At 33.4% G+C, this 26,395-nt stretch overlaps 1 protein-coding gene across 30 annotated transcripts in view; it reads left to right on the top strand.

Annotated features, from left to right (window-relative positions):
• The window catches only part of PPFIA2 (PTPRF interacting protein alpha 2), a 515,275-nt gene that overhangs the window by 388,256 nt on the left and 100,624 nt on the right, over positions 1 to 26,395 (top strand). For all 30 annotated transcript variants that reach the window (XM_065524620.2, XM_074007496.1, XM_074007492.1 and 27 more), the window contains 7 exons: positions 6,446 to 6,592; positions 7,623 to 7,757; positions 13,144 to 13,227; positions 13,483 to 13,614; positions 15,171 to 15,233; positions 19,549 to 19,640; positions 24,037 to 24,172. In XM_065524620.2, coding sequence (XP_065380692.1) covers positions 6,446 to 6,592; positions 7,623 to 7,757; positions 13,144 to 13,227; positions 13,483 to 13,614; positions 15,171 to 15,233; positions 19,549 to 19,640; positions 24,037 to 24,172 — 789 coding nt within the window. The remainder of the gene's footprint in view (positions 1 to 6,445; positions 6,593 to 7,622; positions 7,758 to 13,143; positions 13,228 to 13,482; positions 13,615 to 15,170; positions 15,234 to 19,548; positions 19,641 to 24,036; positions 24,173 to 26,395) is intronic.

Raw genomic sequence — 26,395 nt, 5'->3', positions numbered from 1 at the left:
GCCTGCCTGTAAGTCAGTTCATGTCATTTTTCTGCTTAAAACATTTTAATGACTACCTATTCTACTTACAGTATTATCAAAGCCCTTACAGTGCTCTATAAGCCATATACAATCTCTCTAATACCACCTTCCTGACCTCCTGGAGATCATGTACTGTCTCATCCGACCATGCTCTGCTCAACTGGAGTGACCTCTTAAGCAAGCCAGACCTGTTTTATTACATTTTCTTTTCTCTCTGCCTTTTGTTCAATGTTGTTTTCTCAGTGAAATGTCCCCTGACCTTGCTATGTACACATATACACTCTCCTTCTTTTGTTTGCTTATCCCACAGGACTTTCTATCACCTGACACAATGTATATTTATTTTACTGATATAGTTGGTTATCATATGCCTCCCTCCCCAACTATTCCTAAACATCTATAAGGGCTAAGATTTTTTTTTCTTGTTTTGTTCACTGCTGTCTTCAGAGTACCTATGCAGCTATTGATTGTATAATAGGCACTCAAAAAATCTTTGCTGAAAGAATAGATATTTATAAGTAAATATCAGAAGGTGTGAATGATATCAGAATATGTACTAAGATGATGCCTACTAGCAAAACAAAACAAAAAGGATAGATGAAGCATGAAGTGGTAGACTGCTCCACTGCAACACAGATAATGATACAACTTTTTATGAATTAATAGTTCATGGCTGCATCTCTCCTCTTCATCCTCCCCACAATTCCAACTCAGAGAGTTCTTAAAGACAGTTTAACCTCTCTTCTGTATCACTAATAAGGAATTACTGGGATTTCTGGCTATCAAATCATCGGGCTCACTTCTTGATCTGTTGTTCATTCTCTCTGTCTTCATTCTCTTGGTTCTGGAGATTTAGATGATTTCCTTTCATTTTAGTACTCATTGCTCTGTTAATGCTCATCTAATCCAGCATCACTTACAGGTAAGGTCCAACATCCGATTCTCATTTTCTTACTGCCCATTTAAAAATAACTCCTTGATACTAATAGTCTCGGAATGTAGGTGACAAAACGCCCAGTCAGATGGAAAATGCACTCCTCTGATGCCAGGTGTTCTTTGATTAAGAATCTTCTCATGGGCAAAACGTTCTCCTTTCGTGTGGAATTATTTTAAAATACAACTATTCTTATCAGCCCCATTGTGTCTATGTTTATATTTTGGAAGAGTTTCTGGAGAAAGGAATATCTCTCATCACCCACCTTTGAAAGGAGATTGCAAACACAAATATTTTCAGAGCCAGGCTGGCAATGGAAAAGTAAAAAGTGCCAGGTGCAAGACTGTAGGAAGTGATGGCATTGATGAGACCTGTGAAAGGGCCTATACTCAGCCTGCATTACTGGATGTATCACTTTTTTTTTGTATGCACACACACACACACACACACACACACACAGAGCACTGTGAAGGCTAAATAAACTAATTCTGAAATATTCAGATCTCAATACCCAGGCCTGTGGCTTATGAAGGATTTTTTAAGGAAGAGTCACATGTGAAAACTATTACAGTTGTGTTACATGGAAATTCTCAAATTCCTCACAACTGGCAAAAAGGGGAAATGCTAATTATTATCTCCATTTTTCTCAGATGAGAACCATAAGGTTCAGTGAGGTAAAGTAACTTGCCAAAGGTCTATGCAGTTCTCTCCCCAGCAGCACAGCAGAGAAACAAGATCAGCATGGCTTTAAAACCTGCGCTTCTTCCACTATGAACTGCTTCCAAAATCAACACAGCGTAATAATTAATTCAGTGATAGCAATTATCATAAAATGCAGCTACAATATAACTGTTCTCTAAATAATCAATATTTGGATCTTTTTTTTTTTCCAATAAGCAAGAAGATGTGAAAATCACATAGTTAAAAAAAACAGATTACTTAGCACTTAAAGCTTTTATTTTCTTGAATAATATTTTACTGGGTTATGGTCACAGAGAGTCAACTGGATTGCAAGTTACTTTTTCTTTTCTTAATTATTCTCTTAAAACATTATTTATTTATTATAGAGACAGAGTCTTGCTCTGTTGTCCAGGCTGAAGTGCAGTAGTGTTTTCAGCTCACTACAACCTTGAACTCCTATGCTCAAGCAATCCTCTCACCTCAGCCTTTGGAGTAGCTAAGACTACAGGGCATGTGTCATAATGTCTGGAAAATTTTTGTATTTTTATCGAGACAGGGTCCTACTATGTTGCTCAGGCTGGTCTCAAATTCCTGGTTCAAGCGATCCTCCCACCTCATCCTCCCAGTGGACTATGATTATGGGCGTAAGCCACGGATTGCAAGTTTCTTAATAGAAAAAAATAAGCTCCCTTTTCTTGATACTCGTATAACATTTCTAACATAGTATAATTTATAAATTGTACAGGTAATAAATGTTTGTTGTAATAATTGAGGAAAAATTAGGAAATAAGAAAAAAACAACCACATAATAAAAAATGGAAAGGTAATTTGCTTTGCATGTGAGGACATTCTAAGGTATCTAAAAATGAACTATTATTTTGAGTAGCAAAAACTGCATTTACTTTTGCAACAATCTAATTTATAAATATGTTCCACTGATGGCTTCAGAATATATTTTTGTAATTTTTCTTTGTCAAAAAAGAAACCTATCCAAAATTTACTTTCGTTTTACATTTTGTCTTCAAACAAAACTCCTTAAATTGATTTTGACCTATGAAGAATAGGTGAGTTGGATTAAAGCTAGACACAACACTCAAATTAGAAAAATAGACAATCTTATAAATGTAGCTTATCTCTCCAGTTTTTAATCAAGAGGATTATTAATTGTGTATGGATAATAATATATCACATACATAGCTGTGCAAATAGCTAAAATTTTCGGTGGAGTATTTTAATTACATTTTGTTTTGTGAATAAAACCATCTTGTATTTCCAACTTCCTATTAACAGTTCTTCAGAATTTCACTATGTGATTAAATGAATTAAATACATATCAGTGTTGCCTTTTCTATTATCTGAAACATGTAGTTATATTTTTCACCTTAATAGATCTAAATTACCAGAGAGTTATATTTATTAGATATGAAAAATATGAAATTTATATATAAACTTCAGGTCAAGAGATAATTGAATCTTTATTTTTTCTCATTTTTTGTAGGTAGCAAGTTTTAGGGACTAGAAAAAGCTCCCTTTTTTAGAATTTTTCAAATGACAGAGGGATAAGCTATTTCTCTGACTTGTAAATCCAGTTTATTTTTGGCAACACAGCCTGCAGTTAAAAATTGAATCTCCCACATGAATCACTGAATCAAAAAATACAGTACCAAAATTACAAAATGCAAAAATTCCTGCATGTAATGTATGTCATAGAGTGAGATCATCTAATTGTGTACATAAGAGGAATTAATAATAAAAAAAGACTATTATTTATCGAGGGTGTTTTCTACATGAGACACCATACAAAGCACTTCCTGAGTCCTAACAGCAATACTATGTGCTACATATTAGAATCTCAACTCACATAACATATGAAGAAGGTGAAGCACAGAAAAGGTGAGCAACATTGACCCTTGTAACAGAGTTAGTAAGTGTCCCGAACTAGCATTTGGAGCAAGTATGTACTACTTCAATGCTCATGTTCTTGAGAAATGTGTGTATGTCTTTTGTTGATTTTATTGCTGTTAAAATGTAGTAAGAAGTTTATTTATACAGGTTAGCTTTAGACTTTTCTCTTCAGGCCACGAAATTTTCCCAGAGTTCTGTTTGCAAGTGAAACGTACAGAATACAATATTAAGCACTCTGAAAGGATCCTCTAAGATAAAAACTCTACCATCACTGAGATAAAAAATATATAAAGTAGAAAAAGTCAAAAGTGAAAATAAGAAGTGTTTAGATAATAGACATTATTTGGGATGCCTAAAATCTAGGGGTATGTATATAATATTTCTTAAAAATTAGTCTGGCTAATTTTTGCTGAATTCATAGATTAAATTTAATTTTTTATTTTTGCACTTTAATGTCAACATAATTATCCAAGTAGCTTTTGACTGGGTCTTGATGGTCAGTATGATTGAGCTAGACAAAGACGACAAAACATATTCCAGGTAGACATGAAGTCACAGAGTGCATTAGTTTTGTAGGGCTGCCATAACAAATTGCCACAAACTGGATGGCTTAAAACAACCATAATTTAGTTACTCACTGTTTTAGAGGCTTTAAGTCTGAAATCAATGTTTCAGCAGGGCCATATTCTCTCTGAAGGCTCTAGTGAGATCTTCTTCACCCCTTCTAGCTTCTAATGGTTACTGGCAATCATTGGCATTCTTGACTGGTAGCAGTATAACTCTGTATAACTCCATTCTCTGACTGCCTTCCTCCTTCTTCCCCCTATTTCTCTGTCCCCAAATCCCCTCCTTATAAAAACACCAGTCATTGGATTTAGGGCCTATCCTAATCCTGTATGACCCCATCTTAACTTGATTATGTCAACAAAATCTTATTTGCACATAAGATCACATTCATAGGTTCAGAGTGGACACAAATTTTGGGGGGATGTTATTAGCCCCAGTACACAGAAGTAAGGAAGTATCAGGTCACAAAACCACTTTTTTTCTAGGCTTTGTAGCTCAGATTTTACCCTGAAGATGGAGGGGAAGAAATAAAAGTACTGAAACCAAGAAGCAGTATGATCAGAGTAGCATTTAGTAATATCTCTTGGGCAGCAGGGTGGAGGAAAAGTAAGGAGAATAAAAGACAAAAAATACAAGAGAGAGAGCTAACTTGTAGGTGAGCAGGAGACTAGGGACAACACGATGAGTTTCATGGTGGATCTATTACTTTTTTTTTTTTTTTTCTTGGAATGGAGTCTTGCCCTTCGCCCAGGCTGGAGTATAGCAGTGCAATCTTGGCTCGCTGCAACCTCTGTCTCCCAAGTTCAAGTGATTCTCAGGCCTTAGCCTCTCCAAATAGCTGGGATTACACACATGTGTCATGACGCCCAGCTAAGTTTTTTGTATTTTTAGTAGAGACGGAGTTTCACTATGTTGATCAGGAAGGCTGGTCTTGAACTCTTACCTCAAGTGATCTGCCCACCTTGGCCTCTCAAAATTCTGGGATTACAGGTGTGAGCCATCACCTCTGGCTGATCTATTACTTTTTAATTAATTTTAATTTTTTATGTATACAAAAATTTTCAAAGTCAAATAACGGCATGTATAAAGATGGTACATATATAAACACACACAGCGTCTCACTTCAAGTTTTCATCCCATTTCCCTGAAATTCTTAATGTCAACCCTTTTATCCACGACTTCTGGTATTTTCTCTCTTTATTTAAACAAAATTTATGTCTTGGTCTTAGATTAGGACATTACCTATTTTATTCCTTATTTTACTTTTTATTCTACCTATCCTTTCATTAGAGTTATCATCTGAAAAAAATAAAAAATAAAAATAAAGAAAATTGGAAGGCTGTCTGCTTATCTGATTATTATAGGTGATGGGACTGGCTCTGGACCCTGTAGGAGAGTGGCAAAGGCACTGATTAGGAATAAGTGATGAAATGATTCTGGATAATAAGATATGGAAACTATTGCCATTTCCTCAATTCCAGAATTGTTATACAAAGAAGCTTCCCACGTTCTCAGGAAACCATTCCAGGCCAATGAGCCTCACTTCTGCACTTGATTTTCCCCCAACATCTTGTCAATAAAGTAGGTTATCTAACTACCGGTAAATTTTCACGTAAGCTGTGAGTAAGGTAAAATTATCTCCATATTACTATCTATAAATTTGATTATTTAAAAATTACTGTTTAAAATATTATCAATGCCATGATTTTCTCCACTTGAACTTGATTTTTCCATATATTTATGCGTTCATGGACTTCTTTAAACTCTTATGTAATTGAAACATATATAACTAGGTAAATGGTTAAGAGTCTAAGTCAGTTGGTAAACTTGTAAATAAGATCCAAATGTACTATTTTTTTTTTTTGTGGCCTGCTGTTTTAACCACAGAATTCCTCTTTCTTAACATAAAGGTAAGAATACGGATGGTATTTGTTATCTATTTGAAGATTGCTTTACAATTTAGAACTGTAGTCGCCATTTTAACAATTTTATGATTTGCAACACTACTCATAATTGTAATTAATTTTACTGCATAATGAACTAATTTATCTGCCACTTCTCTTACAAGAGTGCCAGTTCTACAGTAGACAGTTTCAAAAGCTGCACCATTGTATTCTTAGACAGCAAAATGCTTTTGGTTAACCAAAGATACAAAAATAATTCTGACAACTAAGTTGGGAAAAGTCACCTGAAATCTTGCATTCCTTCAATGAAAAGAAAGGAATGAGTATTTATTTCAAGAATGCAATAGTTTTTATGTTTCTTTTATATTTAACAAGACAATAATTAAACAATCTGAGAATCTGACTTGCTTTTTTAAAATTATTTTAATTGTAGGCCATGGCACAAAAGGAAGATATGGAAGAAAGAATTACAACCCTTGAAAAGCGTTACCTCAGTGCTCAGAGAGAATCTACCTCCATACATGACATGAATGATAAACTAGAAAATGAGTTAGCAAATAAAGAAGCTATCCTACGGCAGGTTCAGTATCTCTGTCTTGGTTTTTTTCTGGTCCATGCGTTCTCATCATTCTCACAAAACAGGGAGTAAATAAAATAGGGTACTTCTTGACAGATGTTTGAGTAATCATTCTCTAAAATTTAAAATTGTCTGGCAAAACAAATATGATTTTCAGTGTGAAATTTCCTTTCTAGAAAGATAAATTATTTATCTGAATAATAATACAAGTAATGACTATGACTTACTTTTCATATAGGCATGAGCCAGAAATTGTGCTAAACAGTTTTCGTGTATTACCTCACTTAATTCTAACCACCACCTATGAAGTAGGCAGAGTTATTATGCTGAAGACACTACAGTTCAGAGACAGTCACACTTTCCCAAGATCATACATCTACTAAACACCAGAGCCAATAGTGGAATCCTAAGTTTATTGGGCTCTAGAGCACAAACAGGCAAACTATAGCTGTGGGCCAAAGCTGGTTGGTTGCCTTCTCTTGTTAATCAAGTCTTATTGGAACACAGCCATGCCCAATCATTTAATCATTGTCTATGACTGTTTTTGTGCTACAATACAGTTGAGTATTTGGGATTGAGGCCATATGGTACATGAGGCCTAAAATTTTTACTATCTGACCTGTTACTGAAAATGTTTGCCAACCTTATCTCCAGAGCCTGGATCATCATGCTACACTACCTCTCCCACTCCAGTCTAAATACTATGATTTTCAATATTTTGCTATGGTGGTATATCTGATGTCTTAGTACTGAGCTATATTCCCTTTGTTAAAATTTATACTCATGAGTAATTTCTTTCCTTTTTGCTGCCAGTGGTAAGAACTTTTTTATTGTTTTAATGTGCTTAAATTTATGAAGGAAATGGATAAGCAATATATGAAAACAAGACAGCAATCAACACTTTGCACATTTAGGTGTGGTAGTGGCTGATTTTAAATCTAAAATCATGGCTGAAGTGCAAAGCCCCCGGCGACTGGTGTTTGCTATCCAAACTCTGACTCTTTAAGTGTCTCTGCTCCCATTCCCATTTCAGATGGAAGAGAAAAACAGACAGTTACAAGAACGTCTTGAGCTAGCTGAACAAAAGTTGCAGCAGACCATGAGGAAGGCTGAAACCTTGCCTGAAGTAGAGGCTGAACTGGCTCAGAGAATTGCAGCCCTAACCAAGGTACTGCATTAGAACAATTGGTCAACCTAGATATATTTGTCGAAAGGATTAGCAATCGAAATGTATAAAGATTTTCTATAGGCTTTATGAAAATTAAGTTTATTTAATCTTTATTATATTTGTCTGTTATTAAGTCAGTTTTTTCTTGTCATACATATTTATGCCAGCAGGAATAATTGTTATACAAATGTGATGACCCCCCTGCCTATTTAAACATTAACAAAACAAGTAAAATTTCATGTCATTGTTATAGTTACTTTTCCATGGTAATATTTGTATAAGAATAATCCTGGAGACAAACAAAAACGATAATGTTATCTATATGAGACACAACAATTTAACAGTCTTCACATCAATTGCTATTAGAAGTATACAAAATATCATAACTTTTTGATTCCTCCCCAACTACAGTATAAAACTTGTTAGAAGTGGGAAGTTAGACTTATAAAAGTCTGAGGTCTAAACAATTAAACAGTCAGAAAGCGGTTTTACAATTGTAATTTCCTCTGAAAATTAAAATCAATAATACTCTGAAGAATGTTCAAAATTTTCTGTGTAATATGGCTGGTAGATTCTGCAACTATCTGAATATTTTGGAATTTTACAAGCATTATAATGTTAAAAAGGACTATTCTGACCTCTGACAGTCAAACAGAAATAGTATCATTTCAAAGTGTGTGTACATGTCACAAGTTATATAAAAGCGCATTTTGTCACTAAAAGCCTGTTTGACATTTGATATGAATTCAAAAATAATCACACAATTTATATTTTTACACAATCATTAATATTTGCTAAGTTTTCAAGGCCACTACAGTAAATGAGTATGATAGGTATTTGGACTTCAAGTTTAAAATTATGGGATTAGGATTTACCCAAAATAATTGATGCAGCAATGAAGTAGACATACACGCATGATTTTCTAAAAAAGCAATTAATTAAAAATGAACAGTGGACTGATCTTCCTGTTGGTTAAAATAGGACAGTTAAGCAGGTAATGGAAGGCAAACCTTTGACGAAGTAGAGCAGGATTAGAGAGCGTTGAAACAGTTGCTTGTTTGCAGAGTGTTGGAGTAACTAGTTTGCTAAAACTGATTGAGGTGGGATTATAATTTGGATCGTTCCGTAGTCACAAACCATGCCAGTAAACTACTATGGCAATTTCAGGAATGTGTGATTTCTAAGATAAACATAAATTTATCATTTAATTTGAAAAAAAAATTTAAATATGTTGGTATTATTTCATTTTTTTCCTGCAAACACAGATCTTAAATGACTATAACATAGACTGAGATATGCATAATTAGCCCTTTCATCTAAAGAACATAAAGGCCTTTCAAAAAGAGTTATCTTTTTCAATTGCACTGTTTTGGGGGGTTAGATGAGTGACTGAATACGAAAAATAACTTTTGTAAAGTTGTAGCTTAAAATAATGATCAATATTATCCTGACTAAAACACAAGAAAGTCTACAATTTCCCCTCATTTACAATTCAGAAAATCACTGCCCCACATTAACCTTTGATAGACTGAGAATAAAAACAATTTAAAATATAATATTTGACATAAAAATACTATATTAAATATTACCAAGAATTATTGATTTAGAATATGTAAAAATAACTGGAATTAGGTGCCTTATATTCTTTGCTTTTATCTTGTCTATTCTGTTAAATTCATTCATATATATATATATATAAAATATTACCTTGGGCACAAAAAATAGCTCCCCTCAGCTTTCTCCTCCCTAATATACTACCAAAATTCCACTGTCTCTGAACCTCTTTGATTTCATTTTTCAGAAAATTGGAATTCTTCCAAAAAGTCTTCAAATGCTCTAATTCACTCTCCTTTTTATCACTTTCTTTTCTGACTAGTGCTATGTCAACAACATATTTCAAATATACACTTTTTATATTATTACCGTATTTTATTCATTATGAAAGCTCCTTAAGTACTGAGATTTTATCCTGAACACATTCCTTTTGCCTGTATTTTTTTTTTAACATTTGAGGATCATCCTTTCATTTCTTCTGCCAAGTTTTTTGGTTTCAACAGCCTTGTACTTTTTCTTGTACTCTGTTCTCAAGACCTTTAGGGTCTATCTTTATACCTGTTGTTTTTTCTGTTTCAGTTTGTTTCAGATATTTCCCTATTATGGATCATCACAGTCTTCTTCTTTTGTTAACCTTTTGACTGCTCACTAAAGTAAAAATATTTCTTCTTAGCTTAAACATGGGTTCCTCCTCCTATATTTTGAATGATATTCTTAATAACCCCTCAGACATTTTATTTTACCAATATAATTTTTTTCTACTTTACTATCACTTTTCTTCTTTTTTCTAGGTCTTTCTCTTTAAATTTAATTTCTTCTCCCTTTCTGAGTTTGTTCATGTTCTTCTCAAAACCATTTCTGCCTGTAGTTCATCCTGAAACTTTAGTATATTTTAAATTTTCCTATATCATATTAAGGAGTGAAACCAAGATAAACAGTTTTTCACCAAGGAGTATAAAAAATAGCAGACTGTTTCTGTGTGATCTTCGTATTTACAACAATTGCTGAAACTGTAGTTTTCACATAGACTGAAAATCAGCACTGTTGGTTGAAAATTGGTCCCAGTATATATTATTTAGAAGGAATGTCTGAATGCATTCTTTGATAAACTATTTTTCTCCTTCTGATGTATGTGTGTGTTTGCGCGCGCGCGTGTGTATAGGCGAAGCTTATTTATGGCTTTAGAAAGTCAGAATTATTGATTAATGGCTATGGATACAACTAAAACTTTTGCTTTGGTGAGTTTATACACAATTAACCAATAAAGATTACTTTTGGCTCCCAGTCTTATGATTTATTATATCTACATTTTAATTAAAATGCATATTCCTTTAGCAAGGACATAATTCATCTTGAATGAGGTATTTTATTTATTTCTAGTACCAATAAAATGTATCAGCAGTAACAGTAATTTAAACAGGACCAAATTCTTATTTTATCTCTGAAGTGAATTTTCAAAATTTTGGTGTTTTGTGTGTGTGTGTGTGTGTGTGTGTGTTTTAAGTTTTATGTGTTTTTAATAAGTAAACAAAAAGAACTAGAAGTTTTAAAGACCTCTAAAAACTTGTATTTTTGAAGACACAGTTTTGGCAGTTGAAATATTCATGTCTCAGGTGTCTTGAGTCATCTAATTAATTTAAACACCAATAACTACATGTTAAAATGTAATTTTGAAAGATCACAGATACCTTTATGAATTTAGATTATATAATTTCAACAACATTTTTATCCACTTACTGTATTCTTAATCTAACTCTAAATTTTAAATAATATTATAAAAAAGTTATGGCATTTGAGGACCAAGGTAATTCTCTGTAGCTTCTAAATTGGAAATTTGAGGATGACCTGGAAGAAATAAATTGGTTATTTGTTATGTCTTTATTATCTTCCACATTTATAAAATAAGAATATCAGAAGGAAAACCTTACAAAATGTAAATGTTGAATCATAGTTTGCATAAGTACACCAGAATTGAAATGTTAAATGTTTGCTTTCATAGGTTACATTTGAATTTATTGCATAAAATAGTACATATGCATCTGAATCAAATGAATAGGTTACTATTTCTTTTCAGTTACTGCATGACATATTTATATATAGTTCTATATTGGCATAAAGTGAGTTTCACTGTTTTAGAACGAACTTATAAAATGTGATAGAATATGCTCTGGAGTTAAATTTTGTGGTCCTGACATAGAGTCCTTTAGATGTAATAATTATTTAACTTGCAATGATTAAAATGTTGATGTAACTTCATATGTAATCCTTGCATAACATACTAACAATTTTGCTATCAACAATGTCACATGTGTTGAACACTCTGCACCTGTGGTAACCTGACAGTCACTTCCAAGACATGTATCTAACCTTGGCACTGGGCAAACACGAGCTTACAAGGAAACTGTGCCGCCTGTTCACTTGAGGCACTATTTTGTTTCCACAGCAACAAATCAGTGGAGAAACAGTTTGGAATTGGCCCCTGGTGTCATTTAGGAGAGTCACAAACAAGATTTCTTGTTCTCACAGCATTATTATCACTGGATAATTCTAGGACTTTCAATCATTTTCTTTTAAAATTTCTAATTAAACCTATCTGAGAGTAGGCCATTAAATTCTAGATCAATATCTGAAAGTAGACCATTAGACCAGTATCTGAGCTCAAGTATCTGAGAGTAGGCCGATTCTAGACCAATGAACATAGTGTGCATTCAGAGAACAGAAATCATTTCATAAGTTTTCCTGTTGCTGAGGAAACTCAATCTTGCTTGAACTGGGGACTACTCTCAATAACCCCCGGGTTAGTTTTTTATCTTATTTCTACAGAGCAAGGTTTAGAATAAATTTTGTTCCAAATTAATTACACCTGAGTCATTGTCTAGCATATTCCTCAACATTGTGATACTACTGTTTCCATCATTTTCAAGTAATATAGACAAAGAAACCCAAATATAAACTTCTAACAGTCTATCAGAGACATATTCTGGTGTTTGGTTTCCCATAATTCCAATTATTATATAACTCTTTCAGAGTTGCTTTATTCATTCTGTAGTATTCTTTCATTGCCAGCCATCACTAACCTTTCATATCTTAGGTTGATAGCTTTTTATTTTAGTATATTATTTTTTATTTAAAACCATTAACTGCATCGTGTTCACCAAATATCAATGTAGTTCTTTCCACATAAAATTCTGTCTATTAAAATATTAAATTTGCTGTCACACTTTTCTTTTAAGCATTCTGTGCTATGTTCTGTTCAGTGTCAGTGTCTTTAGTTCTGATTTTTCAATTTTGTCCCTCTCCTTTTCCTTGACTCGTTAGTCTGATCCAACCTCTTCTACCTCATCTGATGATTATCAATATGTTATGGAAGCTAAACTACAAGAAATGATCTCCATACGTAGGAAGGTAGTCCTACTGGACTTTACTTTCTATTGCTAAATAGAATCCATCTAAGTTTTTCTTTTCATTTATAAAAATTATGTTACTTTTATTTATTGATAATCAACCATCTGTGCAGTTCAGTGCTTCAGGAGCTTAAGATTGGACAATGGCAGGTTTGTGTTCAAACCATGCACAGTCTGCATGTTACATTTGGCTGATTTCATTGCTCATAAATAAGTCCAATGTTTTGCTGATGCTTGGATGTAACAGGCCTTTGTAGCTGACACATTTCAAGCAATGCTGTTCAGCTGCCTGTTTGAAGAAAGTTTATTTTTTAAAAACTATGTTTGCAGTTGGTAGTAGCTTGCTTTACATTTTATTTCAATTTATTTAGAGGAAAAGTGTTAACCAAATCTTACATTTCAGGTGCATTCTTCATATTTCTTAACAGGCTGAAGAGAGACATGGAAATATTGAAGAACGTATGAGACATCTAGAGGGCCAACTTGAAGAGAAAAATCAAGAACTTCAAAGAGTATGTATATTAAGAACTGTTACCCCCCAATCATCGGTTTATGAATTCATATTCTGCATATAAGAAGAAAGCCTTTAATTGAGTATGGGTTGTATTTAAAACCTACAGATATGGCCTGTAGACTTTGAAGAAAAAGTTTCCACCACTTCCACCAAAACAGATCTAAAATTAAATTCAATTTAAAACTAGCAATGCTATAAAAATAATCTCAAACAATTTTTGAATGGATTTTTATGTCATTTTTTAAAATATAAGGCTAGGCAAAGAGAGAAAATGAATGAGGAGCATAACAAGAGATTATCGGATACTGTTGATAGACTTCTGACTGAATCCAATGAACGCCTACAACTACACTTAAAGGAAAGAATGGCTGCTCTAGAAGAAAAGGTAAAATGATAGAAGGGTAAAATCACATGAATATTTTGGAATGCTCTTATGATCATGTTTGTTTTATATACAGCTGCAATTATTGTAATAGTCAGATGATCCATTTACTTAGTTTTTTAAAATGCCTGATATATTCTTAGAAAGAAATGCATATTTTTTATTTTAAAAAGTATAAGATCAAATTTGGGATGAATATAAAAATTGCATGAGATATAAATATTTTTTATTGGCATGTTCATATGAGGCAAATGTAGTAAAATATGCTGTGCTTTAATGATGAAAATATTTTATTTATCCTCTACCTGGTACGCAAAATAAAAAAGTGATGAGACACAAGTCAATACTTTTTGGTGGGGGGAGGTGATTTGAAATATTCATGTGTCAAGTGACTGATATCTACGCACCAGCCTAAAAGTCAAAATGTAAGTGAGTTTATATAATCAGAAGAACTAGTATCAATCCCAGTAAAGGGTTTAGGAACCCAGTATTTTCAGCTGCATTATTTCAGAAATAGTGCTTCTCTACAGTCTGCAATGTGATTTACAGTTACATATGTCTCATTGATAGTTGGCAGCTACCAGACCAGCAAGAGTTATGAGAGCTGGTTACCAATTCCAGAGCATAAATTAAGGTAGGGTATAAAACCCAGATGATCATATCATTTTGGAAATTTAGATTGAATGCCAATCACTATTTTAGCTAGACATTTTCCATTAGTGCATAAAATAAACCAAAATAGGGAAAATGTTTTGATGAAAAGTTAAAGTAGTTTGATTAATTTACCCATTAGAAAGTTATAAGACATGATTTCCTCTCATACAACTTCAAATACGTGGCCACTGTGGAATTACTACACTCTTAGTTTGATTTTACTCTATAAATATGAAAAGAATACATTATTTTAAATAATGCCTTATAGTATTTGTGTGCTTTGTAGAAAAATAAATAATTTTTAACAACAAAAATAATTTTCTGGCAAGGTTTATTTTAAATATCGATGATGCCAACATATTTCCACATGACTTTGTGACATGTAATATTAGGTTTATGAGTAGCTAGAATTTGTTATTTCTTTAATAATTTAAGTATCATTATGAATTGTTAATTCCACATTGCAGTAGATGTCCAGAAAGTTAAATTTTTAAGAATATGATTTCCTGATTTCTTCTTTCTTCAGATAATAGAAGTGAGTCTTCTGAATTCTTTATAACACCTCTAAGATTTAGCTTGTTACTCACTTTTTCTTATTTGAAGAATAACCAATAGTTTCCAATTTAAAATGTGGTCTGAGAAAAGGCAAACAGAAATAGCTTAAAAAACAACATTTATTTCATTTGTTCATTCAAGTGTTACAAAATAACCTTTTCCATTTAAATTACATATTTTTTTAAATGTGAAGGTCTCATGTTTGAAAATTTCATCAAAGTGTGATTTCCATGAAATACCTGTACTAAGGAACAAATCTAAGGATTCTTGAGTGATAGAATATTAATCAATATATATTTAAGTATTTTATATTTAATTTATTAATTATTTCTGCTATTTTCTTTTTTTAGAATGTTTTAATTCAAGAATCAGAAACTTTCAGAAAGAATCTTGAAGAATCTTTACATGATAAGGTATAATGGAAACTTACATTTTTGGCCCATTTTTCTATTTTTATTTTCTATTCCACTGATGAATGTTTTGTTGTAAAATAAATTTGAAAAAATAATTTTAGTATGCTATCTTTGTAAAACAATTTTAACATTTTTATTATACCTGCAGAAGAGTGCACATAGAGAGGGAGAGCTTGATGAATCTTTGCAACCCAAATTCACCAAAAATTTGCATTCCAGAAACTCCCCCCAGATTAGTCTATACTCATACTCTTCCATTAAAGGATAATCACTATCTTGACTTATAACATTAAAAAATGGTTTTATCTTGCTTTATGCCTTATATAAATAGAATTAAAATATATGCACTAATTTATGCCTACTTTTAGATAGTCTTTCAGCAGAAATATATTAAATACTATTATATATAAGAATTATGCTAAGTTATATATGTCTGAACATAATCGTAGTTTCAAAGTAGCTAAAAAGTTCTAATTGAGGAGAGAGAACACAGCCTTTACAAACCAGTGGAGATGCAGAGTAGCAGATGCCAAGTGCCAAATTAGTGAAGTAGACAGTAAGAGCTACAGGTAGGAAAGACCATAATATAATGCTGCTGTGAAGAAGACTTCAGGAAGGAGGGACTTGACTTAAGATTTAGGGGAAAGTAGGACTCTGATGCAAGGCTTTCAAACATAGTGCATGTGGCATGATCACAGGTGCTTGGTGGGGGGAGGGGATGGGTAATGAGTGTGACATTTTAAATAATAGGCACAACTATTTGTCTGAAATCAATTATTACTGTTGTAGGGTATGTGGTAGAAGAGGAAACTAAGGGCAGATTGTGAAATTTTAATGGTAGTTGCTAATATGTATTTTTCTTATTAGCCTGTAAAGTTATTGTTAGCAATTTTATCTTATTTTGTTAAAGAAGATAGGATTGCTAACTTAAGAAGTGATCTATAATTGTGTGTTGAGAAAAGATAGAAGAAATGGAGAGAGAGAAGGAAGGGAAAAGGGGAATGAAGAAAAGAAGGGAGAGGGGGAAGAAGGAAGGGAGGGAAGGGAGGGGAGGGAAGGGAGGAGGGAGGGAGAGAGGGAGGGAAGGAGGGAAGGAAGGAAAGAAGGAAGGGAGGGAGGGAGGGAGGAAGGGATAGTATGGGATATAGAAGGTATTGGAAAAGATGAAGAATAGATGAAAGAGAACAATTATACATTTAACCCTACTGGATGCTGCATATTATGATGCAATTAAAAATAACTATTTAATTCTTTAGTTAAGGTGTCCACAATCTCCTGAAAGATAGGTCTTTAGAATAATGTTATGTTGGACCTAGAAGATAGTATCTGATTCTTTCTGAGGTAGTTCACAATGACAACACAGGAGATTACATTTTTAGGAGCCTCTTAAAGACATATATGATCTTAATAAAGGTAGAAGATTCTAGGTAGAGGATGAATCCTCTGCAACAGCACAAAGAAAATCAAGATGGTTGATTTGATGAATCATCAGAAGTTTACTGTGACTGGTATGTATTTAAAGAAGTAGTTTTTAAGCAGATTGTGAATTTTGGACTAGATGTTGTTATGCGTGTGATGTTATCCAAAGCTCTGTGTGCTCTTGGCAATATCCCCAGAACCCACTCCCCCACCACCTACCGAAGTCTTGTAACTCCAACAATCTGCCTAAGCAACCAAGAGTACTAATCATATCATGCTTTGCATCCTTGCTTATGTCAGTCTCCACAGAGAGTAAATCCCAGGTTATACCTCATTTCTGAACTATCATCCCATTTAGATGGGCACAACTAATCTGACCACATCTTCTATAATTCCTCAAAATTCCACTGAACTAACTGTACTCACAGTCCATTATCAGCAAAACCCTCTGTAGGCTCAACCTCTTTCTCAGTGTTTCCCTTTCCATCTTTATCTCTAAAATTTAAAGTTTCTAGGTAGCTGTCCTTTCTTCTCTCTGATTCGCCCTTAGTGACCTCATCTGATCTCCTGTATTTAAACACCATCTGTAAATTGAGCACATTCAAATTTAGGTTACCTACTGGGTCCTCTTCCCTGAGAGAGATTTTATATTCTAGTGCCAACTCAATATCTACATTTGGACACCTATGTACCTCAAATGTAACATGCCAATCTATTCTCACCCCACTCCCACACATCGAACACCACCACCACCTAACCTAACACACCAGCAGTCTTCTCAGTCAATCTTAATTACAATTTCTTTCTTTCAGTTACTCAGGCTAAAAAACTTGGACTCAGTCTTGACCCCTATGTTTATTTCATGTCCCTCATCTAGTCCAATATCAAATCCTCTTAGTTCTGCTCTCACAATGTAGCAAAATATAGCCAGTCTTACCCTAACACCAATCTTGTCCAAGCCATTACTCTCTTGCCTAAAAATTTCCTCTTTTCTACCTCCCAATTTAACTTGACAATCTATTTCACAGCCATTAGAGTGATCATGCCACTTATCTGCTAGAAAATCCGGGAAACATAGCCAGACCCCATCTTTACAAAAGTAAAAACTAAAAACAAATTACCCAGGTGCAGTGGTACACACCTGTAGTCCTCCTAACTACTTGGAAGGCTGAGGCTAGAGGATTACTTGAGCCCGGGAGTTCAAGGCTGCAACGAGCTGTGATCACAAAACTGCACTCCAGTTTAGGTGACAAAGTGAGACCCTGTCTTTAAATGAATAAATGAAAGAATTTTTTAAAATCCTCCAATTGTTGCCCATCTCATGCAGAGTAAAAGCCAGAGAGTTTGAAGTGGTTTACAACCTCTTTTAGGACTACCCTTCCTGAGTTCTGCAATCATACTTTTAAAAAGTATCCTCTACTTGTCTATTTAACCTCTCCAATCCAGCCACACTGGACTCCCTACCCTCTACTCCATTTCCACTAACAGGCATATGCACATGCTGTTGCTTTTATCTGCCATGCCTTTTCCTAAGAGTCTGATTTTTTAATTTCTCCTTTATTTAGGTCATTGCTCAAGTATGACTTTACTGAAAAGCCCTTCCATTACTCCCATTTTCTCCTTCCTAACAACATTTTATATTCCTATATTCCTGCTTGTTTATTGTTCATCTTTTCTACTAAATTCTAAATTGCAAGAGGGCAAGACATTTTTCAGCTCACTACTATATCTCAGGTGCCTGACACACAAGAGGTACTCACCGCACTTTTGTGAAAATAATGAACAAAGATAGTTACAAATCAATAAGAAACTATTGAACATTTTAAAGCAACGTGTTAGTTTATTGTACATGTGTTTTAAAATTACATGTCTGGCAGAGAAATGTGTAGGAAAGAGACTGAAGCTGGTAAAAATCATTCAGGAAAAAGATAAAAAGGGCTTAGAGTAGGATGGTAGTGAGAATAAAAAGAACAGAGAAGAGAAACATTGCAAAGACCACATTGACCAAAAAAAAAGTGTGGTAAGAAAAGAAGTTTGAGTAAAGTAAAATATCAAGCACTAGCCACTGGGGAGGGGAAAAACAATAGTAGAAAAAATCTAGAATGATACATTTAGACCTGTATAATGATATAAAAGTTATAATCATTAAAACCAAATTGAATGCTTACATGAGCAGTCAAATAAAGCTCTAAGACAACCCTTATCTTCATAAATTTACAGACCAGAACCTATAATGTCAATTTGAAAAAATTATCATTAAGTACAAGTAATTGTGCCAATATCAAGCTAATCAGTTGTTAACTTTATTTTTTAAGGTGCACTCCAGCCTCAGTGACAGAGTGAGGCCATGTCTTAAAATAAATAAATAAATACATACATACATACGTACATACATACATACATATTTTTAAAAAAAATCCTCCAATTGTTGCCTATCTCTTACAGAGTAAAAGCCAGAGAGTTGAGTTTGCTTTTTCTTCCAAACCAATCCTCTTTTTCCTTCACCTGTATGTCCTTTAACCCTTGTAGAATATTGGAAATTCTTCATTTGCTGTAGAAAAAAGACATTTTCTTTATTTTCAAAAATAGATATGATTTCTACTCTGCATTTTTAAGTGACATCTACATAGCTGGTCATAATTTTAATATTCCCTTGAATTTTCAAATATTCAGGATTAGTGAATGCCAGGGATTGTAGATAATTTTTTATTGATTTCTGCTATCCACATTTTTTATTACAAGGGGAAAATTTTGGCATGCTTTATTATTATGTGTAATGACCTTTAATAAAAATATATCCTCAGTTTTTCCTTTTTAAAAAAACCTTTAAGACTGATTTATCATAATTAGTTGCTGATATTACTGGCATCGGAGTAACACTGTTTTGATTTTTTAGGAAAGATTAGCAGAAGAAATTGAAAAGCTGAGATCTGAACTTGACCAACTGAAAATGAGAACTGGCTCTTTAATTGAACCCACAATATCAAGGTAACATTAAACTAAAAGCTTATCTCTAGTTCACTGAAAATCAACATGAATTCCCTTATGGTTTCATATGTCCTCAACTAAAATATATCGGTACTTCTTATTGCTCACTAGTCATTACCATGTTTTGACTCTTCACTGATTTACAGTTTTTACTTCAAAAATAACTTTATAATTTAGAAATTACTTCTGTAATCAATAAAAAATTAAATTATTACCTTTTGTATTCTACATTTCATTATATAGATAGAAATATATTAAAAGATTCTTAAATGAAGAAATTGAACTGTGTACAGAGATATTGCATCTCATTGCAAGAAGAGGCGTCAGCCCTTTTCTCTATATGTGTTCAATACAGAAATTGAATTCAACATAAAATTTTCTACATGTGTTCAGTGTAAAAACAGGCAGAAATATGTTCAATGCTTATTGTGACTAAACAAATATTATTGATTACGGTCACTTAGCAGTTACCTATTTCGGTAAAGTAATTGCAAAAAAAGAGGAAAAGAGAAATGAATCAGGTTAAAAAAAAGAAGAAAAAAAAACTTCAAATAAATTTAGCCATACTCATCTACTTTGATTCACTATCTCATCTTAAGAAAAATAAGCAATGGATGTCAACTTACTTGATAGATGATAGATAGATAGATAGATAGATAGATAGATAGATAGATAGATAGATATGTTAATAATTCATATATAATTTCCTTTTGTGTTTGAGTTGTTTTATTTAAAATTGTTTAGAAGTCCTAGAAGGACTCACTCATTTAAACATGTATTTACTAGGCAACACAGAATAATAGCAGCTGTTTGAAACTTTCCACTACCAAAGGCTTTTAGGAAAAGTCCATCTTTCTTGGTGTAATGTTCATCTTTAGAAAGTTAACTCCACCAGAGTATTTGTTTTGATAACTACCATAATCTCAAGACCTAAAAAACTATTTTTCATATAGTATGCTCTCAAGATATATTATAGAATGAATAATTGAATATCTGGTTTCAGATGCTCAAATAAAATTCAAATAAAAAATCTTAAAGTGTCTTAAACTCTTTCCAATAAGGAAAAGCAATATTTAATATTTTAAGTATTTCCATACTCAATTTAATATGAGAAACAGTTTGGCAGGCATAAAAACACCCAAGAAACTTTTATATATGTAAGTCACTAATTGAGAAAATCATTCTTATTTTTCAAATTTTTAAGATTCTGATTTTTATATATGAACTGAAATTATTATTTCAATGGTATGTGTTCACATGGTTATGATTATTATAACGAGGATGGTGGAGAAGGAGAAGAACTGATAAAATATCAAGGGAGTCAATGCATAGAATAAGCATTATTGAATCAATAGATTAAATATATATGAATAAGAATAAATGATCAGTTCCTTATGTGTTTGACCTTAGGTCTCAAAATACAGAGTTTCAAAGTGTTGTCTAAAAGTCTATCACTGCACTGAGTCATTATGGGCAGCCTAACAATGTGACATTTATCTACAATGAAGGATGATTGAGCCTATATAGAACAATTATTCTTTGATCAACAGGTTGTAGTGGAAGGAACCCTAGACCAAGAATAAGACAATCCACATTCCCAGGACTCAGACAGATAATTACAAGCTGCTTGATTTTGGAAAACCCGTTTTCCTTAATAACATTCTAAATAAATACATATTTGTACCTATATAGGCATAAATGATATTTTTCTGATTATCTCACAGGCTTGCCTTGCAGATAAAATAAGACAAGTAAGCATTATAGTAAATCATATTATATGTATAGTATGTATAGTAAATCATATTACAAGTATAAAGTATTATAGAAATAAGGTAAGCTAGCTAAACAGAACTTATAATAAGTTACAGGATAACTGAATGTTTATTAAACAGTTATTTATAGAACATCCATGCTTCTGAGGACAAATAATTTTGTAAAAACAATAATGGAAATAGGAGGTGCGTGAGAACTCAGTCTACTAAGTTTTGATCTAATAGGTAGGGAGGTGAGGAGAGATAAGCTAGGCGAGTGAGTATCAGTGACCACTCTTGTCTCTTAATATCTCATCGAGAAGAAAGTAAAATGAGTTCCAGAGTGACTAAAAAGGGCTTGATTTGGCTCAACTCTTAAAAAAGGTAGAATTTGGGTAATTGGAAAGGACAACAGAGGACACTCCAGAAAGCAGAGCGATGGGTAATGGGTTTTCTCTAAAAAAATTCTTACCTGACTTATTTATGCTAGTTCTTTAATGAGATTAAAGAACAGGAGATTCAGGAGGAGAAACTACAGGGTTCATTGCTTAAATGAACTGATACCTATTTTGTGACTTAGCCCTTCCAAAAGCCTTTCAAAATATTGAACACCTAGAATGATTTAGAAATTGAACTAGCATGATAATATTGCCTCTATTTTCTCCTGTTAGAGAACTATCTCAGAGAACTGGAAAAAAGAGGAGAGAGATGAGTGTGAGGACTGTTATAATAAAAAGAATACTAGGAGCTAGAATAGTAGATGGCAATAGTATTTTTAAACTGAGACCTTAAAACTGTTAACCACATGTGTTGAGACTGTTTTCAGGAGAAAACTAACAATCAAAAACAAACAAACAAACAAAGCATGTTCAAAGAAATGAAAAGAAAGTGTGAGTTACTGGAATTGAAAGAAAGTCAATATAGCTGTATGAAAAGTTATGCAGAGAGTACCTTAAAATGAAACTGGAAAGTGGCAAAGGTCCAAATTATAGAGGTCCTTTAAGGACATTGAATAATTTTAAGCAGGAAATTGACATGATTAGATCTGTGTTTTGCTTTTTTTTTCTTTTTTTAATAAATTATCTGCAGTTGTGAGATAAATCAACAAGAAAACAATGCTCATAGAATGATGAGTTCTAACGTTAGAAACTCCACTGTGATACCTAAAGGGACATTAAGGTAAGCAGCCACAGGAAAAAGGAACCCAGACTGTTCAGAGCAAGATAGTTTAAGCCTGTATTATAATCATTTCATGTATTTATCATCTTGCCAGATATTTATGAAGTACTTATTATATGCTAGGAACGCCTTCCTGGACATAGGAAGGTAACTGAAGTCTGATCTTTGTTCTTCATGAAACTTAGAACCTCCGCCCAACAGATAAAGACGGAGAGTTGTGTCCTTTATGAATATGGCCTTGTTGTTTTTTTTTATGTAACTTATCCATGATAAAACCTGTTTACTTCATTAAGTCTCAAGTATATTGCTACAAAAACAATAGCTGTCACTTATTTGAGGGATAACTTTTCAGTTCTTTTGTTTCAATGTCCCATTGGTAAAACAAGAACTTTCTTAAGTTAGTGTCTTCCATTGTTGCAAACACCCAAACCTCACCTCCCCTTTTTAATGTTACAAAATATTTGGAAGTGCTTGTCTTTGTTCACAAGGATAACTTAAAAAGAGAGTATAGTCAATCAGCAGGAGCCTCAAATTCAACAGAACTAACAGCTTTAAGTGTATTTCCTACTGATGATGGATTTGTTATTTCATTTTATAGGGCAGCATGATGTCGCTGTTATTATCATCATCATTATTGTAACAATAAAATGAATTTGCTATAAATCCACATATAAGTAATATGCCTGGACTTTGATTATAGGGTACTTTATTTGCCATGTTTATTGAAAACTAGTGTAATGATACTTTCCAACTAAAATTTTCCTACTCTTTCATCTTTAAACAGATTTAAGAATGAAATGTGCTTATGAAAAGATTTTTCTTCATCCTTTTGAAACAATGTCTTATCAAAAACTTTTTAAAAATACTTTTGGTAGTCTATCCTATTTTCTTTTATAAAACTAAGACCATAAGCTTTGGGTCTATCTAAATTTAAGCATTTTGTTGATTCTCTAAATTGAAAAATAGAATGTGAAAAATAGACAATGTGTGAATAAATTTCTCCAAACATTTTAAAATTGGAAAAGTTCTGGGACCCCCAAATTTTAGACATTTTTGGCTAGATTTATCAGAAATACTTAAACACAGTAAGCAATAGCATATATTGTGATATACACAAAAGATCTCAAATTAAATTGCCAGAATTTAACCTAATGGATTTTGATTATCAGTCTTATTATGATTCATTTTGCTACTGCATTTGAAAATGATACTAAACAGAAAGGTTATAAGTACTGTATATTCTAAAAGAAGAAAATGCACTTGACTTTCAGGAATGGACCTAAGACTGCAGCTTCTGACATAAGTCTCTAAAGAGGCCTCAGAGTCATGACAATTTATCAGTTTTCTTTCTTGAGGTTTATTTCCTTGAGGACTTCTGCTTTATTGCTAGTGAAACAGCAGATAGTAATTTCCTGGTAATTTTAATTTTTGAGATTGGATTATTTTATATTTTTCCTTTTTTCCAGAACTCATCTAGACACCTCAGCTGAGTTGCGGTATTCAGTGGGATCTCTAGTGGACAGCCAGTCTGATTACAGAACAACTAAAGTAATAAGAAGACCAAGGAGAGGCCGCATGGGTGTGCGAAGAGATGAGCCAAAGGTTAATCTTTTAACTTCAACTCTTCTCTAGTTTTATTAAAATAGATCACTTCATTTTGGATAGAATTTTAACACTGAGATAATTAGAAAATGCTAGCATTTTTATTAATTTGAAACACAGAGTGTGACTTTAAAAAAATATATCTATATAAGTAACATAAAGCCCCAACTATGGGCCCAAAATTGAATAAGCATTTCCCATGTATTTATTCATATAACATTATGAAGTTGGTACTACTTGTATACTCACTTCAGACATAAAAATACTGAGGCTCAGAAAAGTTAAATGTTAAATATTGTACTGGTAGCAAAGTGATGGAGTCAAAACGTGGGCCTATATTTGTGTGGTTTCCAATACTATTAGTAGTGTAATATTAACTATTATACTACCTTGCCAAACATGTAGTCTTTTGATTTTCTTGGGCACTTGAGCAATGGCATTCATGTTGTTCATTCAAATTAATTTAATTAAAATTAGTTTGTTTTGGTTTTTTTTTTTTTTTTTTGAGACGGAGTCTTGCTCTGTCGCCAGGGCTGGAGCGCAGTGGCCGGATCTCAGCTCACTGCAAGCTCCGCCTCCCGGGTTCCCGCCATTCTCCTGCCTCAGCCTCCTGTGTAGCTGGGACTACAGGCGCCCGCCACATCGCCCGGCTAGTTTTTTGTATTTTTTTAGTAGAGACGGGGTTTCACCGTGTTCGCCAGGATGGTCTCCATCTCCTGACCTCGTGATCCGCCCGTCTCGGCCTCCCAAAGTGCTGGGATTACAGGCTTGAGCCACCGCGCCCGGCCTAAAATTAGTATTTTTAAAACACTTTGAAGAAAATGTACATAGACTATTCCTGTGTTCACAAAGAACTATTAATGATAAGGGACAGTGCTAGCCTTCTATTCAGTCAATAACTTAATTTAAAATTTGCAAGCTATGTTTGTTGAGTAATGTAGTTGTATTTTATAGAGAAGTAAAATAGTCCTTTGGTGCCTAAGTATAGTTCATTCTTTCAACCACTTTTATGTATGCCAAATACTATATAATCCATTTGTCCTTATATTTTTTTGGGGGGGGGCACATAAGATATACTTTTTTTTAATTTTTAAATTTTTTTTTAATATACTTTATGTTCTAGGGTACATGTGCACAACATGCAGGTTTGTTACATATGTATACAGGTGCCATGTTGGTGTGCTGCACCCATTAACTCATCAATTACATTAGGTATATCTCCTAATGCTATCCCTCCCCACTCCCCCCACCCCACAACAGGCCCCAGTCTGTGATGTTCCCCTTCCTGTGTCCAAGTGTTCTCATTGTTCAGTTCCCACCTATGAGTGAGAACATGCAGTGTTTGGTTTTCTGTTCTTGTGATAGTTTGCTGAGAATGATGGTTTCCAGCTGCATCCATGTCCCTAAAAAGGACATGAACTCATCCTTTTTTATGGCTGCATAGTATTCCATGGTGTATATGTGCCACATTTTCTTAATCCAGTCTGTCACTGATGGACATTTGGGTTGGTTCCAAGTCTTTACTATTGTGAATAGTGCCACAATAAACATATGTATGTATATGTCTTGATAGCAGCATGATTTATAATCCTTTGGGTATATACCTAGTAATAGGATGGCTGGGTCAAATGGTATTTCTAGTTCTAGATCCCTGAGGAATCACCACACTGTCTTCCACAATGGTTGAACTATTTACACTCCCACCAACAGTATAAAAGTGTTCCTATTTCTCCACATCCTCTCCAGCACCTGTTGTTTCCTGACTTTTTAATAATCATCATTCTAACTGGTATGAGATGATATCTCATTGTGGTTTTGATTTGCATTTCTCTGAGGGCCAGTGATGATGAGCATTTTTTCATGTGTCTGTTGGCTGTACGCATGTCTTCTTTTCAGAAGTGTCTGTTCATATCCTTTGCCCACTTTCTGATGGGGTTGTTTGTTTTTTTCTTGTAAATTTGTTTGAGTTATTCGTAGGTTCTGGATATTAGCCCTTTGTCAGATGAGTAGACTGCAAAAATTTTCTCCCATTCTGTAGGTTGCCTGTTTACTCTGATGGTGGTTTCTTTTGCTGTGCAGAAGCTCTTTAGTTTAATGAGATCCCATTTGTCAATTTTGGCTTTTGTTGCCATTACTTTTGGTGTTTTAGACATGAAGTCCTTGCCCATGCCTATGTCCTGAATGCTATTGCCTAGATTTTCTTCTAGGGTTTTTATGGTTTTA

The sequence above is a fragment of the Macaca fascicularis genome, chromosome 11, assembly GCF_037993035.2.
Source record: "Macaca fascicularis isolate 582-1 chromosome 11, T2T-MFA8v1.1".
Classification (NCBI taxonomy): Eukaryota; Metazoa; Chordata; class Mammalia; order Primates; family Cercopithecidae; genus Macaca; species Macaca fascicularis.
This window is presented reverse-complemented; position numbering and strand designations above follow the sequence as displayed.